This window comes from Rhinichthys klamathensis, unplaced genomic scaffold, assembly GCF_029890125.1.
Source record: "Rhinichthys klamathensis goyatoka isolate OS25496 unplaced genomic scaffold, OSU_Roscu_1.1 h1tg000011l_1, whole genome shotgun sequence".
Classification (NCBI taxonomy): domain Eukaryota; kingdom Metazoa; phylum Chordata; class Actinopteri; order Cypriniformes; family Leuciscidae; genus Rhinichthys; species Rhinichthys klamathensis.
In genome coordinates, this window is record NW_026606564.1 from 2,570,736 (window position 1) to 2,586,687 (window position 15,952).

The following is a 15,952-nucleotide window of genomic DNA, read 5'->3' on the forward strand; positions in this document are numbered from 1 at the left end:
TTGAAAATGGAAGCAAAATAAAGTAACAAGCTGTCAACAACACAAGCATTATGCTGATACAAAATACCAAATTAAAGATATTTGTGCATGTAATATGTTAAATGGATATTTCACCCAAAAATTTTAATTCGGTCTTGCATCGTGGAACACAAAAGAAGATATTTTGAAAAATGTCGGTAACCAAACAGATTTTGGCTTCCATTATAAGGATAAAATGAGATATTTTCCAAATATCTTATTTTATGCTCAAGAAATGAAGTAAAACAGGTTTGTAACCATGTGTCAGGTTTGGGTGCAGGTAGCTGAAGACGAGGACACGGTAGCTACGGTTTAGGAGATTTATTTTACAAACTTAAACTTCCAAAAACATACAGGAACAAATGAACAAACTCCAGGACTTCAAGACACACACAACCATACATCGACGACGATCAACAAACACTGAGGGAAAACACAGGGCTTAAATGAACGTGGACTAACGGGATAATTAACTGAACTCAGGTGATGGGGATTACTAATTAGACAGACCGGGAAAACTTACAGGACTGAACCAAAAATCACAAAGACAGGGGGAAACAAGAACGCAAAACTGAACTAAAGAAAACGTGACAATAAGTGTATGAGAGAATTTTCTTTTTTGGGTGAACTGTCTCTTTTAATAAGCTAATTACTAATTAGCTTAAATAACTGACTGCAAGTCCCGCACATTAAACTGTACAGACATGACAAACATGACATGACATCATTCATCACACTGAAAATAGAAGTTTAAGTGCATTGCATCTTGGGATACAGTATCTCACGCAGTGTAATGTGTTTGCTACACATTTTAGCAAAAGAAGCATGTCATACTGTAGGTCTTCCATACATGAAGAAAATCTGAATACTTAAGACAGTATACATATGAACGAAACTTTAAGAATAATGTCGTATGATATTCCAATCAGAAGGATACTTTTAAAGACATGTCACTTTCTCCATCTGCTGGCCAGTTTTCATAAATGCAACTACATTGTGCAGTCCAATTCTCACTATAGTTGCTTATTAGCATGCATATTACTAGGATATTGGTTGTTTATTAGTACTTATAAAGCACATATTAATGCCTTATTCTGCACGACCATATTCTACATCCCTTAATTATTACCCTATAACAGGATTAATTTACTTTTAATAATCAGAAATGGTTTATTAAGGCAAAAGTTAATTGCTAGTTAATAGTGAGAATTGGACCCTAATCTAAAGTGTGACCGTCATATTATATGGAATCATGTTGTACAAATTTTTTGACTATCGATAATAGACACTAAACTATAACACTTGAACATTGAATAAAAGGTATAACATAAAAAAAAAACATGATATATATATTTCCCAACAGAAATTTGCATTATTTTTTAACCAATTGCCCATGTGGTTAATCCAGCCCTTAAATATAAACAATTTTTATAACATTTTAGCTGGAGGGTTGAATTTGTGCCTTATAACACATGCTCATTGATGGAATGATTAGGAATGAAAATGATCAGGGTGCAGTGCACTAATATATATATATTTTTTTTTAATTTTTTTAAAATTTTTTATTTATTCATTCATTTGCACCTAAGTGAATGCTATTCTTTTACACTCAAATGAGTCCACTTGCGTATATAGGCTGAGCACACTCAAACCTCCCCAGTCAGTGCGTCTTCGCCTCTCTCACTGGTGTCCTATAGTACGGCATGCTTCTGCACATTCAGACACTATGGCGGACCTAAGAGCATCTGGAAAGCTTCTGTTTGGACTGTTACTGTTACAGACATGGCCCTGCTTTATTCATACACTCATTGACCTGGAGCCTGCTCTGCAAGAGACATCTCTACTCAAACCCAAAGTAGTCATTGCGGTTTTGGCCCGTAACGCTGAACACAGTCTTTCCTATTTTCTGGGATGTATTGAGAGACTGGATTATCCCAAGGACCGCATCTCTATATGGTAACTCATTTTTGTTTCATGTTTCAAAATGCTTTTCTAATTTTATTTTCCAAAGAATTTGTGAGCTTTATTTCTATGAAAAAATGATTTGTGTTTTAATTGGAATACATATCAGATTAAGGTATAGGAATGGATGTATTTTCTATTGTGCAGATTCAAATGTGAGATTACATGAAAGTGCTTTAATTCATTACATGAGTTTAATGTCTTATTGCTGAAAGTTACCATAATGTGTTACTATTATCACACAGATATATAATACATATGTCAGTGGTTTTGTATTTGACCACACATTGAAGTGAGCACTGGGCTTTTAATTACACCTTAGTCTGAAATATCCTGGAAAGCTTGAAAAGTAAATATGACAAGAATCGCAGTGAAGTGAAAGAATGCAGATGAGTAAATGGAGAAATGAAGGAGAAAGTGCAGGCAGTTTGCACTCCAAAAACAGCAAAAATGTGACCAATAATAATGTCGTCTTAGTTCTTATTGTATGTTTTATTTTTACATTAATAATAATAATTTATTTATTTGATTTGATTAATTTTTTATAAATAATTATTATTATTATTTAAAAATCCAATCAAATAAAGACATAAAAGTATTATTAGTAGTAGTAATATTATTATTTAATGTATTAATTAATTATTGTTTATATAAAATTTTATTACATAATTATTATAAAACCAATACACAATAATGGACAAAAGAATACATTACTATTCAAAAGTTTGGAGCCAGTAAGATTTTTTAAATGTTTTTGAATGAAGTCTCACAATAATCATTTTATATTTAAATATTAGAATTTTCAGCATAATTACTTACTTAAAAAGAAACTTGCTGCCTTAAAGTTTTTAAGTAGGCCTACAATCTACTTTGCTTTGTAAGTCATTTCAACTTACATTAAACTGACTTTAAAAAATGAGAGGAATCTCTTACAACTTAAAAAAATTAAGTTTAAATTGGCTTAACTTATTTTGATGAGTTGAAGTAATGTAAAAATACATGTTGACATGACTTACTGAGTTATTGTGTAATTTTTTACAGTACAGAAATAATTTCTATATGCTGATTTGATGCCCAAGAAACATTTCTTATCATCATCAATGTTGAAAACAGTTATGCTGCTCAATACTTTTGTGGAAACCGTGATAAGTGTTTCGTAAGTGAATAGAACGTTAAAAAGAACGGCATTTATTTGAAATCTTCTGTAACGTAATAAATGTCTTTACGGTTCCTTTTGATCAATTTAATGATCAATGTCTTTGTTGAATTGAAAGTATTAATTTATTCTTTTTTTTTAATCTTACTGACCCCAAACTTTTTGAATGTTAGTTTTGTATGGCATTGGTGACGTAGTTACAATGTATTTACTCAAATAAGTACTGAGTAATATTAAATTACAACATGTATTTACTATAGAGTTATGGTTAGGGTTTGGGTTAGTTACTTGTAATTATGCATCATTTACTGTTGTAAGTACATGCAGTAACATGCAAATACGTCACCTCAAAATACCGTGTTACCAAAAATTGCAACATGGGCTAAATGGTTTAATTCTGGTCTTAACATGGACTTTCTGTTTGTCAGGGCCGCTACCGATCACAATATTGACAACACCACTGCAATGCTGCACGAATGGCTCTCCGGAGTAGAGCTTTTGTATCATTCAGTACAACTGCAGACCATGGAGGAGGAGAAGAGGTGAAAACACATGCACATTACATTAACAGCCCGGTTTCACAGACAGGGTTTAGATTAAACCAGGATTATTCCTTGGTTCAATTAGGGCATTTAAGTATAGCTTTAATAAACGTGCCTTAGAAGCATTGGGTTAGTTATTATAATGATTTACAGTTATTATGTGGATGAGCTGGGCCCCAAGCACTGGACGGAGTCTCGGTTCACGCATGTGATGAAGCTGAGGCAGGCTGCGCTCACATCAGCCAGGGCACAGTGGGCAGACTATATTCTGGTGAGATGACCTCTCCTTCTGTGCTGATCTTACCTCAGCTTCTGGTGTCTCTATAGAGTGGGGGAAATAACTATTTGATCTCCTGCTGATTTTGTAAGTTCGCCCACTTACAAAAAAAATGAAGGGTCTATCATTTTTATGGTAGGTTTATTTTGACGGATTGAGACAGAATATCAACCCAAAAATCTAGAAAAAAACACATTATAATAAGGTTGCAAATTGATTAGCATTTGATCGAGTGAAGGAAGTATTTGATCCTCAAGAAACCAGCAAGAATTCTGCCTCCCACAGATTGGTTATGTGCCCGTGGGGAACACAGATTAGTCCTGTCACTTTAAGAAAGTACTCCTAATGTCAGTGGAAACCTGTCCACAGAATCTGTATCTTCCATTCCAACCTCTCCACCAAAGAGCTGTCAAACATCAGGGACCAGATTGTAGGCCTGCACAAGGCTGGAATGGGCTACAAGACCATCAGCAAGAAGCTTGGAGAGCAGGAGACAACTGTTCGTGCGATTATTCAGAAATGGAAGAAATACTAAATGAAAAATCAATCGGCCTCGGTCTGGAGCTCCATGCAAGATCTGGCCTCATGAGGTAAGGATGATCATGAGAAAGGTGAGGGATCAGCCCAGAACTACACGGGTGGAGCTTGTTAATGATTTTAAGGCAGTTGGGACCACAGTCACCAAGCAAACCACTGGTAACACACTACGCCACAATGGATTGAAATCCTGCAGCGCCCGCAAGGTCCCCCTGCTCAAGAAGGGACATGTTTAAGCCCATCTGAAGTTTACCAATAAACATCTAATGATTCAGAGAAGGCTTGGGAGAAAGTGCTGTGGTCAGATGAGACCAAAATTGAGCTCTTTGGCATTAACTCAACTCATCGTGTTTGGAGGAAGAGAAATGCTGACTATGACCCCAAGAACACCATCCCTACAGCCAAGCAAGAACACATCATGCTTTTGGGCTGTTTCTCTGCTAAGGGTACAGGACGACTTCACTGTATTGAGGGGCCGATGGACGGGGCCATGTACCGTACAATTTTGTACGAGAACCTCCTTCCTTCAGCCAGAACACTGAAGATGGGTCTTCCAGCATGACAATGACCCAAAACATACCACCAAGGGAACAAAGGAGTGGCTCGAGAAGAAGCACATTAAGGTCTTGGAGTGGCCTAGCCAGTTTCCAGACCTTAATCCTATAGAAAATCTGTGGAGGGAAACAGAGCTGAAACAAAGTGACAGCCAAGAAACCTTAAGGATTTTGAGAGTATCTGTAAAGAGGAGTGGACCAAAATCCCTCCTGAGATGTGTGCAAACCTGGTGACCAACTGCAAGAAACGTCTTACCTCTGTGCTTACCAACAAAGGTTTCTCAACCAAGTACTAAGGCATGTTTTTGGAGATCAAATACTTACGTCACTCACTGAAATACAACTCAAAATCAAATCAAACTTACAAAATCAGCAGGGATCAAATTATTATTTCCCCCACTGTATGTGCATCACAACTGTCTGTATTATCATACCATATTTAACTACTATTTAACCCTCTGCTCGCGTGGCGGTCAAAAATAACTGGGGGGGGGGGGGGGACTATATGTATATGTACTATATGAATGTACTATATTTTAGTTCGATGATGTTTTTTGTATTTTTAGGAGTTTTAATGGTACTAAATTATATGTATGGAATAATTGTGATCCATTTATTACCTGTTAACCACGTTTTGAGCATAGATCTGAAAATGAAATTTCCAACTTAAACTGTTGTAATTCTTGAATGCTTTAGAGCACAGACTTAAGTTTAGTCTCTTATTAAAGACAACCCTAAAAGTTTACTATTACTAAAAATACTATTTTAAAATTTTATATGAAATACATAATTTATAGAAAAATCATGATATACATCATATTTGTACACCTCAGTCATCATTGTTTTGCACTGCATTATATGTTTTGCCCCCTAAAACAAACAAACAAACAAACAAACAAACAAACAAAGAACTACAGAGCATTGATCATAAAACTAAGGGTAGCACTTTAGTTTAGGATCCAATTTTCACTATTAACTAGTTTATTAGAATGCATGCATATTACTAGGATATTGCTGTATAATGCCTTATTCTGCATGATCATATTCTACATCCTTAATCCTAATACCTAAACTTAACAACTACCATACTAACTATGTAAGCAGTAATTAGGAGTTTATTGAGACAAAAAAATGTAGCTAATAGTTGGTAAATAGTGAGAATTGGACCCTAATCTAAAGTGTGATTTAATACAATAAGTCATATTATTGGAAGATATTGAGAAATATGCATTTTATTGTTAGTACTTTCAGAATTTCATCTTACTCTTAAAAAATCAGTAACTGCACCAAATTTCATATTTCTGCTCAGTTTCTGTATTTTTCCCTTCTCAAGTATAAGCTCCATATTCTCACTATTTCATACTCTATGAGCCATAAAAGCCTGATATATGAAATATGCTCAAATTATAGCCCACACTTAATAATAAAAAAAGAAAGAATATATTTTCCTCACTATTATTTCATATGTCGGGCTTAACAGGCTTAAGTGCGTTATCTTCCCAATTAAAATTCAATGGATGGGGAAGGGAATGTGTCATTTGAGTCTAGTGATGATTTTTGAAAGGTGTGTATGATTGTTTGCATGATTTGTCCTCTAGTTTGCAGACAGTGATAACCTGCTGACGAATACACAAGTGCTGAATCATCTGATTGCTGAGAATCGGACGCTGGTCGCTCCAATGCTAGAGTCAAGGACACTCTATTCAAACTTTTGGTGTGGTATGACCTCACAGGTACAGGCTAAAGTGGTCTACAATCAGTTTATATGGTCAATCATGTATCATTAGGACCCCATTATGCTATTTTCAACACATTCTCATCCTTTGGCGTCATATAGGTGATGCCATATGACATTTCGTCGAAATCTTACGCATGGCATCCTTTAGCGTCAATTTAACACGCACTGTTATGGGTAGGTTTAGGTCTGGGGTAGGGTACAGTTATGACGCCTTGGGTTCTGCGTCTCATATTGACGCTAAAGGATGCCATGTGCGTAAGATTTCGACGAAATGTCAAAAGCGTCACAAGTATGACGCCTTGGGATGAGAACGGGCTGCTATTTTTAAACCACGATGGGTGATTGTCAAACACTTTCCCTAATTTGCCGTAACCAGGTTTAGGGGTGGCCGTCCATGATTATAGCAAGTCGTGTACATTTAGGATTTGGAGATGCATCATTCTGAAAGGGATTGCCTAATTGAGCCAGTTGATCATGACACTAGAGATAATGTAAAGAAGTTTTTCAATGCTTCATGAGATTGTAGTTATTCATTGTAGTCATTAAGCGCAGTCTTGTACCTTTGTCATTTAAAAACTCTTTTCATGTAATCTTAACGCTATATTGTGTTATATTTATCTAAATAAAACTAATATAGACTCAACTTTACTGGTATTTAAATAACACAGGCACTGTATACACAGCCTGACCTATTCAATGAAAAGTGTTGCAAATACCACGCAAGCGTCACTATGGGAAGCCTATTGCCTTATACAACAGTTCTGAAGAAGTTAATATTGAGTAACTTACATTTGGTTGCCAGTTATGTTGTCTATTCTTGCTCAATCAACGAAAACAGCTAGGAAGTGAAAGCAGAATCAACCGTCCTTATTTTTGAATAAATCATCGATAGTGATCCATTTAATAATGACTCCCTTGTTGCCACCTGCTGGCGATTCGATGTAAACTGTAGAAAGTGAGGACAGGAACTAAAAATGTAATATGAATACTTGATAAAACAATACACTGCAAGTTAGAATAGTAAGAATATTCATTGTTTCTAAAAAAAATTCTGCATAATGTATTTGAGTATTTCACCCAAAAAAAAAAAGAAAAGAAAGAATGCTCTGAATCTTTTGTGAATCTTGAAATTGTTGAGCATCTCTTTCGTCTCTGCAGGGGTATTATAGGCGAACACCACATTATGTACCCATTCGGAACTGGAAGCGTACCGGTTGCCACCCAGTTCCCATGATTCACTCCACGATGCTGATAGACCTGCGGCGCAGTGCTAGTGCGGCCCTGGCCTTTTACCCTCTGCACCATTACTATCTTTGGGCCCTGGATGATGTCATGGCTTTTGCATTTTCTGCAAGACAAGCAGGTAACAAATCCATTATACCTGTACTTATGAAAATACAGCCCACTATTCTACTGTACTTTACTGTAAGTCTGATTTAAGAGGAGTATATAGGTCATTGAGTCGCATCCTATGCTAGATGTTTGCTTTACAACTTACACTTAAACTTACATCATCGTTTTCAAATGCCTCCGTTTTCACAGTCCTCACTACAACAGGGAAAACTACGTTTTCAAAAAGCTTTGTGCTAAGAGATTCTAGAAATCATTTGATTGGACAAAATATTTTGATGAGAAGCTGAAGTGCATTGTGATGTCATCAAAATCATTGATCCATATTGGCGAAAGTGAGAAGTTTTGAACGCTTATATCTTCTAAATGCGAATTTTGTCATTATTTTGGAGCACACTTACAGTAAGGCTAACATATTCATACTAAAAGCCAAAAAACTTACATTTTGATTTGAAATTATGACTTTAACACGCCTCCATCGAACAATCTCACACAACCCCACCGTTGCACCAGCATCGGGACTAAAAACTAGCTTGAAACACTGTTTGCATCACTGAAGCATTATTTATCACTGTAAAGCTGCTTTGAAACAATCTATATTGATATCATGAATAGGACTTTTTTAGATGTTATTATCTTTACAGGTGTGCAGATGTTCTTATGTAACAAAGAGCATTATGGGTACCTGCCACTGCCTTTGGAGATGAAGCAGACTCTGGAGGAGGAGGTGGAGAGCTTCAGCCACACTGTCACCGAGGCACTAAGTGTGTATCACTAAATACAATTCTAATATGAAGAATTGACAAAAGTCTTCACAGGCAAAAACAGCTTTTAAGCTGAGAGACTTTGTACAGTGAGGTGATTAAATACAGCAGCCTATTAGTACAATATTTGTGAGTGAATAAACTGTGAAGCAGAGGTTGTGGGCCACCCATTCACCACTACTCCTTCCCGAACCTCTAGCTTACACAGACACTTTACTGTATGCTTTTCCGTATAGTTTTCACAGGATAGAGAGAGTTTTCACTCCTCTGTGACATCTCACATTCTTTCTGCTCTTTCCGACCCTGTTGTCTTCGGTCATTAGATTAGCTTGACTTTATTATGAAATCGGCATGTTAAAAGAATTCAAAAAAAGGAAAAATAAAATAAAACATAGTGTTACTTTCAGAGCTCAAAACTTCCTCCCCTATCAAAAAAGATAATTTATTGAATCATTTATTAAACACCCCAAGAACTAACCGTAAGAGTTTTGCGTAAATCTCAACTGTTTGATTGTTATATCACTAAAAAATGTAAACTATTATTTATTGACATATATTTAAATGTTGGATATAGTACATCCTACTTTACCACCTGCATACATACAGTATACTTTTACAGAAAGCAATATATACTATATAGCAAATCTCAGGTGTGTGATTGTCACAAAATGTAAAATCTATTATAGTACAGCTCTCTATATAAAGTTCAATATCCAACTTTATCTGCAGTATCAAATAAAGGGATACAAACTATAGAAGATCTCCTCTGGATTATTTATTTCGGTGCAAAATATAACTATCACCCAGCTCTTTAAAGTTGGATATATAAGTATGTTCACCTTTATCCACATACATGCATTATGTAAGGTGATATATATTATATATCTCACATGCTCAAAATGTAAACCATGTTATTAACCAGCTCTAATCTACTAAATGCAACTATAAGGCATGTAGATATATATTTTTTAATATGATTTTCCGTAAAGCTAAGGAAGCAAAAATTTGACTTGAATTGACAGTTTAAATGTCAGAAAGGGGGTGGAAAAACAGTTGACAGTTTTTTGGCACTAACACTGTGAATAAGCAAACCTTCAATTAAAATTATTTTAATGAATACACTTTTAATTAGTTTAAACACCTTTAAATCATAATTCGAAACGTATTATCCAATCTACAAGCTCCAATAAATCACTAATTTATTGAATTACTATGAGCTTGTTTCTACCAGAAAATATTTCCTTGTGCTTAAAAGACAAATAACATGAAGTTTGTCTCCCTCAGTTGACTTCAAAATGGAAACTTCACATTACCTGCAGATTGCTTCCAAACCCAAAGACACCATGGCATTCAATCAGGTAGATACTGACAACAGAAATACTAAATGTAGAATATTGAAAAAACTTTTCAATCTGTGTCCATGTGCAATCCTCATAGGAATCAGAACGGAACTATTAGCATTATCTTCTCCTCCTCTTTTTAGGTCTACTTGATCAATCTTAAACGCCGGGAGGATCGCAGAGACCGTATGCTGCGCTCGTTGGAGGCGCTGGGCATAGATGTCACCCTCACCGATGCGGTGGATGGCAAGTATGATATTATAACTCACACTTTTGCACCAGTCACACAATGTCAATGTTCACCCTATTGTTTATGTCCTTCATCTCTGCTTCTCAATGCAAAGTGTATTTTTTTACTACACAACATGCCACAGTCAAATACGACTTCTTGTGTCTCCTCTCTCCCAGAACCCTGAATTCAACTCAGCTAAAAGCTTTAGGAATTGAGATGCTTCCCGGATATAAAGATCCTTACTCTGATCGTGTGCTAACTAAGGGTGAAATCGGTTGCTTCCTTAGCCATTACAGCATCTGGAAAAAGGTATACAGCAAAAAATGATGCCCTACAATAAGCTGCTACATAAACATGTGTAACTGGTCCTACTCGACCCGCTTTGAGCGGGATTCGAACCAGCGTTTTCGACATAGGAGGCGAAAGGCTATAGAACCCCTTTTTGAGTCACCATCTGGGTCACGGCACCAAATGTAACCGATAATACTCGACCTGCTCCGAGCGGGATTCGAACCAGCGGCCCAAATAATCCATTAGTAATCGGACTGACAGCTCATTCGGACTGAAAAGCCTTTTTTATAATGAAAGTATTGAAAGGGGAGGTTTATTCCTTTTCTAATCTGATCGAGAAAACATGTAAACACTTGATCGGATTGAAAACCGAAACTGGAAAGGAATGGGCATGTGCAGTTACGTAAAAATGTCATAAATGACTCGTGTAATTCTAAAATTCTCCTACCACTCATCATCTGTGAGATGGAGCAGAACAACGTCCCATCAGTCCTCACTTCATACTCTCATCCACAGACACTTTCTTTTGGGAGCGGGAAGAGGCGTTATTACTGTTTCATAAATATAAGCAGCACGGCATAACGGTTCATGCGCTCGTCGTCTCCTAATCAGGACCCGGAATAAATAAATAATAAGTCTGCACTTTAAAACAAAGATAAGAAGTCAAGTAGGAGAATATTATGCACAAACATTGAACAACTTTGTATATTCGTGCAGTGTGTGCATGTCAAAAAATCTATTTCGATTTGAAGCTTGAGACATATAAACGCGCACATCAACCCGATCACTTTAACACTATGTTTGGATTCACCAATCGGAATGAATTCATTACGATTGAAACAAAAGGTGTGGATGTAAAGATAGCCTGTTACACTCACCTCCCTAAACCTTACTCCCATCCGGGTCACGGCACCAAATGTAACCGGTTGGGTAAAAGGCAGGCGCTCTAACCAAAGGCCGCAGTCTCTAGCTTCAGTCGCCAGCGTGACTCTTGAGATCAGGGGAGTGAGGTTTACACACACAGCTCCTACTAGCTTGCCTCTGTTCCACACTCAAAGTGGAAAAAGGTCCTTGTGGTTATAAAATGCAAGTCAAAGGTTATTTGATAAACCAAAGGGCGGCAGTGGGGGCGGCAGTGGCTCAGTGGTTCATGTAGATTGTCTACAAACCGGAAGGTTGGTGGTTCAATCCCCGGTTCCACCTGACCAAGTGACGAGGTGTCCATGAGCAAGACACCTAACCCCAGATGCTCCCGACGAGCTGGATGGCGCCTTGCATGGCTGACACCGCCGCCGGTGTGTAAATGGGTGAATGCGAGGCAATATGTAAAAGCGCTTTGGTGGCCATTGGGTCTGTGAAAGCGCTATATACATGTAAATGCAGTCCATTTACCATTTACCAAAGAGTGGTTCTTCTATGGGATCACTGAAAAAAACTCCTTTGGAACTTTTCTGTTCAAGAGTGTAATACTGTATGAATTACAAGTGACTTTCGATGCTGTGTGACCAGTAAATGAGTCACTTTATGTGTATGACTTCTTTTTGTTGTGTGTCGCTCTCAGGTGGTGGAGCTCCAGCAACAGCAGGTGCTCGTACTGGAGGATGATGTCAGGTTTGAAACCAACTTTAAGAGCCGCCTCAACACCATCATGAAGGATGTAAAACAATCAGGCCTCCAGTGGGACTTAATGTGAGTTGTGGTTTTATTATGATAACTTCACAATTCTCTATTCTGCTTTGAGTGTTTAGATCCATCATCATAGCTTCCACAAAGTTGTCACTGGTCTTCTTGAGGTCCACAAATGAACATTTCATAAATATATAAAAATTAACATTGATAAATAGAAATTGTGTTTCCTTTGTCTGTTCCGTTTTTCCTCTTCTCTTTAAGTTACGTGGGGCGTAAACGATTGCAAATTAAGCATCCAGAGCGCTGGGTGGAGGGAGTGAAGAACCTGGTGAGCCCAGATTACTCTTATTGGACACTAGGCTATGCCCTTTCACTGCAGGGGGCAAAGACGCTTCTGGAAGCCCAGCCTCTCAGCAAGATGCTGCCCGTGGACGAGTTTCTGCCTGTTATGTTTAACAAGCACCCCAAGTAAGTGTCGTAGATGTCACTAATTAACATTTCTTAACTCTTTCCCCGCCAGCCATTTTGAAAAAAGTTGCCAGCCACCGCCAGCATTTTTGATCATTTTCACAACAGTTTCATGGCCCCCAGAATATTTTGATTGGTTTAATTTTTATTTAAAAGGGACTATGTGCAATTATTAACAGAAATGTAAACATTTGATGCATTACACCAGAGTTAGCCTTAGGCTAATTTACATCTGCAGTCCCCAGGTACAAATAAATACAAATACATACAGCACAGATTAAAATATCAAAATTATTCAAGAATATGCGGCATATCAAACATAAAACATCAAACATTGTTCAAGAGCATATAACATGTACTTAATGCCCCTCACTGGCACGCACACACACACACACACATACGCACGCACACACACACACACTATAACTTGTTAACATTTTTGTTGTTTGAATATCTGATTATATTGAACAGTTGAACAGTTAAACTTTGATGTAGTGTAGTGTGTATTTACAGGATTTAGTAGTGGATATTCTATGCATTATCATTAACCCTTCAATGCACGAATGTTTCACCAATCATTATTACATATTCGGGTCTTTAGCGACCCGGATCTGTGTCTAACACGGATGGGTCTCTACCTGTTGCGATAATATAAAACTCTACTGATATTAGAGTAACAATTCCAGAAGAATAAAATGAAGCATATTTTGTTACCTTTTGGAGCTTGGAAGGGTTTAGTTTGAGCAGATGTTTACACCATCATCACTGTCCTCGTCAGAGCTCATTTAACAACATCTGCCTCATATTCGCCATCTCAAACATATTCTCAAAACTATCGTTTTCAACATATTCAAAATCAAAATATTCATCACTGACAGCTTCTTCACCACATCCACCATCAAGTGACAGTGTCACTAATATTTGATTGCATTCAGTACTTACAGTAAATCACTGAGCCATTTCCAGTTTTGCTGATGATGTATTCCTATTCTTTTGTTTTCTGCCTGTGATAACTATGAGTGAAACGTGTATCAGACATAGCCACTTTGTGGAATAAAGGTAGATTGCACTTATTCAATCTAATCAACAAAGATTCAATTATTGTTGTGCAGAAAAAAATATACTGACACTGTTACACACCCCGGGTCGTTAGCGACCCTATAACAAGTACTTTGTAAAAATTAATGGAAAAACACGCATTTTTAAAAATCGTTTTATTATTTTTGTCTTGTTATAGCCTATACTAAGAAGGTTGATGTCTAACTTTAAAAAAATAAACGAGGAGGGTAGTGAATGACGTCCCGGGTCACTAAAGACCCGAGGTATGCGTTTAAGGGTTAAGAGTTGCACTTTTAATAATGACTTTTATAAAGGCATTTTAAAGTAAACTTCTTTCTGTGGGCTAACTGTAGTGTTCCCTCTGTCTGTAGGGAGGAATACATGTCTCATTTCAAACCGAGAGACTTGAAGGCTTTCTCTGTGGAACCCCTGCTGCTCTTTCCCACACACTACACTGGGGAGTCGGGGTATTTCAGCGACACAGAGACCTCCACCATCTGGAATGACGAGACGGTGGACACTGACTGGGACCGTCATCACGTCCGTGGAGACCGCAGTCGAGGCGATAAGACTCCCACGCCAGTCTCTGAGAGCAGCCCGAGAGAGGAACTATGATTAAGCTCTTACAGGATCCGGTTACACTTTATTTTAAGGTGTCCTTGTTGCGGTGTAATTATACATTTAAGAATTGAGTAATATTAATGAACAACATGTACGTACTATAGGGTTCAGGTTAGGATTAGGGTTTGGTTTAGGGTTAGTTGCATGTAACTATGCATCATTTAATGTTATTACTATAGTATGTTTATGTAATAAGGACACTGTAAAATAAAGTGTTACCGAGAATCCTTAAGGAACATGTCAAATGTCAGATTACAGCACAAAGAAAAAACATAAATAATGTGGATTAAGAGTCAAATTATATATCTGGATTGTGGGAATGATACTGACACAGATGTACAATCATGTGTACCAATTATTAGCACACTAATGAAAGCTGTGAGAAATATTGAACAGGTAGAACAAGACCAGGTTCAATACAAAATACAGATGAAAGTGGTGATAAAATAAACGCGTTAAGTGAAAATTACTCATAAAATTCTGGATTTTTTTTCATGAATGTGTGCTTCTAAAAATTTAGGTTTAATCAAAATGTGTGTGTGTCATGACTTTTCTGAGTGCTGGACTCTTGCATTGTCAATACAAGATCTTGGCCAAAAATGTATGCACTTCTTGATGGAAATAAATGTTGGGATGTTTGAAGAGGTGCATCAATTTTTGGTCAAGATCTTGTATAGTCCAGCACTCTGTAACGTCCCCTCCAGCACATCCCAAAGACTTGCAATGAATTTAAGGTCTGGACTCGTGTGAGAAAATGATTCTTTATGCTCCTTCCAACCATTCTTTCACAATTTGAGCCTGATGAATCTTGACATTGTGATCCTGCAATATGGCCATGGTGTGTTTTCCTACATGGTTGTTTAAGAAATGAAAATCTACACTCTCCATCAACAAGGCTTACAGTAGAAGAACTGTTGCCAAACAGTTATATAACAGTGGGGTTCAAATGTATGCGATCACACTTTAATTTTTCTTTTTTTTAGGATTTTGAACAATTTTAAACAAAGAAAACTTAACATAAAATTAAGCATTTCAGATTATGCACTATTTCAAGGATACTAATTAAATAAGCAAATTTGTTACATTGATCTTGTGAACTCTTCGCACAGATGGTTAGTTATGCAAGAATTAGACAAATGTTTTAGATGTCTCATCTCTGAAAAACATAATGACCATTTTTGTGTCCAGTATGTATTTGAGGACACATGATAAGCTAAATAAAACTAATCACATAGTCACATCTCAGTATTTTCATATAAAAAAAAGAAAATAAACACCAAAACACAAAAAAATTCTTAATCCATTTATTTATTATTTAAAAAGCACTGGAGGGTATTTTTTGTTTGTTTGTTTTTGTTGGAGGCAAACAATGAATCAATCAAATCAAATCATTAGTCAAGTCTCATACCATAAA

General features: G+C 36.8%; 1 protein-coding gene across 1 annotated transcript; it reads left to right on the forward strand.

The window, feature by feature from the left end:
• The first annotated feature begins 1,716 nt into the window (after positions 1-1,716).
• Positions 1,717-14,659, forward strand: colgalt2a (collagen beta(1-O)galactosyltransferase 2a). The gene is made up of 12 exons (XM_056266701.1): positions 1,717-1,974; positions 3,565-3,678; positions 3,832-3,949; positions 6,645-6,779; positions 7,943-8,147; positions 8,779-8,898; positions 10,183-10,256; positions 10,382-10,488; positions 10,647-10,779; positions 12,323-12,450; positions 12,652-12,858; positions 14,289-14,659. Exons 1-12 carry the CDS (start codon positions 1,745-1,747, stop codon positions 14,530-14,532), a joined length of 1,815 nt encoding a protein of 604 aa, XP_056122676.1. The 5' UTR covers positions 1,717-1,744; the 3' UTR covers positions 14,533-14,659.
• The last annotated feature ends 1,293 nt before the right edge of the window (positions 14,660-15,952 follow it).